Source organism: Mesoplodon densirostris, chromosome 4 (assembly GCF_025265405.1).
Source record: "Mesoplodon densirostris isolate mMesDen1 chromosome 4, mMesDen1 primary haplotype, whole genome shotgun sequence".
In the NCBI taxonomy this organism is placed as follows: Eukaryota; Metazoa; Chordata; class Mammalia; order Artiodactyla; family Ziphiidae; genus Mesoplodon; species Mesoplodon densirostris.
The window spans coordinates 27,236,813-27,241,148 of NC_082664.1; the positions used below are offsets into that span (position 1 = coordinate 27,236,813).

Here is a 4,336-nt window from a genome sequence, read left to right on the forward strand (position 1 = left end):
CGGCCAGCACCCGGCACCCTCGCCCCCTCCCCCCGGGCCCGGAGCTTCCAGCCCGGGTCTGCGACACCAGGAAGAAGGCGCCTGAGCTCCCCTCCCGACGAAACAGCCGCAGTAGGAGGTGGGGGCGAGGAGAGGGCTGAACTCGTCCGCTGCCCGGGCGGTGGAGTCCCCGCAGCGAGGCGCTGCGCGGGCGGTGGAGACTCGCGCTCCCTCCAGCCCCTGGGGCAGAACTTTCTCGCCCCCCCTCCTTCCCCCGCAGCCGTACGCCCTCCCCAGCCGGCCAGCCCTCCGGGAGGAGAAAGCGCCGCGGAGACAGCCGGGGCGGGGGCCTACCTTCCCGAGGGCCGGCATCATGTCGGCGGCGCAGGTGTCCTCGTCCCGGAGACAATCTTGCTACCTGTGCGACCTGCCCCGCATGCCCTGGGCCATGATCTGGGACTTCTCGGAACCCGTATGCCGCGGTTGCGTCAACTACGAGGGCGCGGATCGCATCGAGTTTGTGATCGAGACCGCGCGTCAGCTGAAGCGGGCGCACGGCTGCTTCCAGGACGGCCGCTCCCCCGGGCCGCCGCCGCCCGTCGGGGTCAAGACGGTGGCCCTGTCGGCTAAGGAGGCGGCGGCGGCGGCGGCGGCAGCGGCCGCCGCACAACAGCAGCAACAGCAGCAACAACAGCTCAACCACGTCGATGGTTCCAGCAAGCCTGCGGTTCTGGCGGCCCCGTCCGGCCTGGAGCGCTATGGCCTGAGCGCAGCCGCTGCTGCCGCCGCCGCCGCCGCCGCCGCGGTGGAACAGCGCAGCCGTTTCGAATACCCTCCACCACCGGTGAGCCTGGGAAGCAGCAGCCACTCCGCGCGGCTGCCCAACGGCCTGGGGGGCCCCAACGGCTTCCCCAAGCCCACACCGGAGGAGGGACCCCCGGAGCTGAACCGCCAGAGCCCCAACTCGTCTTCAGCGGCGGCGTCGGTGGCGTCTCGGCGCGGGACGCATGGTGGACTAGTGACAGGGCTGCCCAACCCGGGGGGTGGCGGAGGCCCCCAGCTTACCGTGCCCCCTAACCTGCTGCCGCAGACGCTGCTTAACGGCCCGGCCAGCGCCCCCGTGCTGCCCCCACCGCCGCCTCATGGTCTGGGCAGCCGTGGGCCCCCAACGCCCGCGCCCCCCGGGGCCCCCGGGGGCCCAGCTTGTCTCGGGGGCGGCCCAGGCGTATCGGCCGCGTCGTCTTCCGCGTCATCTTCGACCTCGTCGTCGGTGGCCGAGGTGGGCGGGGGTGCTGGTGGCAAAAGGCCCGGCTCCGTGTCGAGCACTGACCAGGAGCGCGAGCTGAAGGAGAAGCAGCGTAACGCCGAGGCCCTGGCTGAGCTGAGCGAGAGCCTGCGCAACCGCGCGGAGGAGTGGGCCAACAAGCCCAAGATGGTCCGCGACACGCTGCTCACGCTGGCCGGCTGCACGCCCTACGAGGTGCGTTTTAAGAAGGACCACTCGCTGCTGGGCCGCGTCTTCGCCTTCGACGCCGTCTCCAAACCTGGTATGGACTACGAGTTGAAGCTGTTCATTGAGTATCCCACGGGCTCGGGTAACGTGTATTCCAGCGCATCTGGTGTGGCTAAGCAGATGTACCAGGACTGTATGAAGGACTTTGGTCGGGGTCTCTCCTCCGGCTTCAAGTATCTGGAGTATGAGAAGAAACACGGCTCCGGGGACTGGCGCCTTCTTGGAGACCTGCTGCCCGAGGCCGTGCGCTTCTTCAAGGAGGGCGTGCCCGGCGCCGACATGCTGCCCCAGCCCTACCTGGACGCCAGCTGCCCCATGCTGCCCACGGCTCTGGTGAGTCTAAGCCGCGCCCCCAGCGCGCCCCCGGGGACCGGGGCCCTGCCGCCCGCCGCCCCCTCGGGCCGGGGCGCAGCTGCCAGCCTGCGCAAGAGGAAGGCGTCCCCCGAGCCCCCGGACTCCGCCGAGGGCGCGCTGAAGCTGGGCGAGGAGCAGCAGAGGCAGCAGTGGATGGCGAACCAGAGCGAGGCACTAAAGCTCACCATGTCGGCTGGGGGCTTTGCGGCGCCGGGGCATGCGGCAGGGGGTCCGCCTCCGCCGCCCCCACCCCTGGGACCCCATTCCAACCGGACCACCCCGCCCGAGTCAGCCCCTCAGAACGGTCCGTCGCCCATGGCCGCCCTCATGTCGGTGGCAGACACACTGGGCACGGCGCACTCGCCTAAGGATGGCAGTTCTGTGCACTCCACCACTGCGTCCGCACGGCGCAACAGCAGCAGCCCAGTGTCGCCGGCCTCCGTACCCGGGCAGCGCCGCTTGGCATCACGGAACGGGGACCTGAATTTACAGGTGGCGCCCCCGCCGCCTAGCACCCACCCGGGCATGGACCAAGTGCATCCCCAAAACATTCCGGATTCCCCTATGGCCAACAGCGGGCCCCTTTGCTGTACCATTTGCCACGAACGTTTGGAGGACACGCATTTCGTTCAGTGCCCCTCCGTTCCCAGCCACAAATTCTGCTTCCCTTGCTCTAGAGAGAGTATCAAGGCCCAGGGGGCGACCGGCGAGGTGTACTGCCCCAGCGGAGAGAAATGCCCGCTGGTTGGGTCGAATGTACCTTGGGCCTTCATGCAGGGCGAAATCGCGACGATCTTAGCTGGGGATGTTAAAGTGAAAAAGGAGAGAGACCCTTGAACCACAAGACAGCCACTTCCTTAGCCCCAGACCAGCTCCTCTCCCGTCCAGAGGGCCCCTCCCCCACCCACATCGACCCTCTCTTCCCTCACTCCCAAGATGTAGAATTGTGAATATAACAAACTGCAAAAAGTTAGTCTTATGTATAGACATTATTTTCGTCGTATGTTTCTATATTTTGAAACAAAGGTATGTAACTTCTTCATTTGAAGGATAAGCTGGTTTGTGTTAAGCAGTATAATATTGGTTCGGTCATTTGCATCATATTCGTTAGCATTTATTGGTGGCAGAGTGTTTGCCTAGGTACAGAATTAATAGCCTTTAGCAACGACTGCTGCTGGTGTGTATTTTTGTAAATGTTATGCACTCACTGAAAGGAAGAAAAACACACACAAAAGAAGACTTTTTTTGCCAAGGCCAGTGTTGCTGCCTAAAAAAAAAATGATGCTATAAAATGGTGAGAGCTTCGTTTCTGAACAGCCCCAAGTGTTGAAGTCTTCACTTTATTTTGTTCTGTTTTGTTTTGTTTTTCTGTTTCCTTTGCAAAATGGTAAGGGGGGTGTTGGGGGGGTGGGTGTTTTCTGTTGCAAGTTTGTGAGGGAAAATGTTTTGGTTTGTTTCTACTGACCTGAATGTGTTGGATCTTCACGTGTTGTTTTGTTTTTGCTTTATTGATGCACGGATGCTTTTGAACAGTAGAGCGAAATGCTAGACATGGAGAATCTGCTCTGTTTGTCCTTTATACATTTCTGTAGTTAACAGAACACTGTAATGTGCCTTGGAGCTTAGTAACTTGTAATAAATTCAATTGATATTAATTCTGCCCCGAGTCAGCAAGTGTGTTTTTCTAGGGCTAAGACCATACAGCTCCAACATGGGGGACACCCTCCCTACTTCCAACATAGAACACAAATGCTGGTGCCTTTGAAAGCCCTCCGAGGTGGCATCTGTAGAAGGCCCTGTGCTGGCTGACTGCCCCTCCCCTTCAGTACCAGACTATTTACACTCACCTCTCCGGGGCAGGACAGTTGCTGACTAAGCGATTTCTGTTTACTCTTCAGCATCTCTGTTTTCCCCTGATGCGCACCCCAGCTGCAAATAGCATTGTCAGGAATGATTTTTTGGTGCCTTTCCTTGTGGCCCTGAGTATATGCTGATACCCAGTGCAGCTGTGACTTAATGCAAGTGGGGTGGGGGAAACAGGACAAACCCGCGGTGCTTTGCCTCCTAGATGTGGCAAAAATCACTGTTATTGCACATTTGAAGCAAACATGTCACAGAGCTGGGAGCCGGCAGTGGAGGCAGGAGGGGTGTGGGAAGTGGGAAACAAATCCATGTACTCAGGACTGAGTTCCCAGCAGCTTCCAGTTCATGCGTCGGAAGAGCAGTTTCACCTCATTCATGACGTTTTTTTCTTTCCCTTCCTTTTTGATAATTTCGAAAAGGCAGGACACTTAGCTGGTTGTGGAGAGCAGGGAAGAGAGAGTCCCAAACTGTGTTCCTGGGGAACCATTGCTCATGACACCAAATAGAACCCGTCCCCACTGGTGAAGAAATGGGATAATTCATCTAGTTGACTTTTTGGTGGCATTTGTGAGGTACAGAGGGATGGGGATGGGACTGGAATGTCCTTTAGGGCTCTGGAGCCGTCCC

At 59.9% G+C, this 4,336-nt stretch overlaps 1 protein-coding gene across 1 annotated transcript; it reads left to right on the forward strand.

Moving 5' to 3' along the window:
- The first annotated feature begins 352 nt into the window (after nt 1-352).
- Nucleotides 353-3,506, forward strand: IRF2BPL (interferon regulatory factor 2 binding protein like). Its single transcript, XM_060095786.1, has one exon. The coding sequence runs from the start codon at nt 353-355 to the stop codon at nt 2,681-2,683; it is 2,331 nt and encodes a 776-aa protein (XP_059951769.1). The 3' UTR covers nt 2,684-3,506.
- Nucleotides 3,507-4,336: the final 830 nt, after the last annotated feature.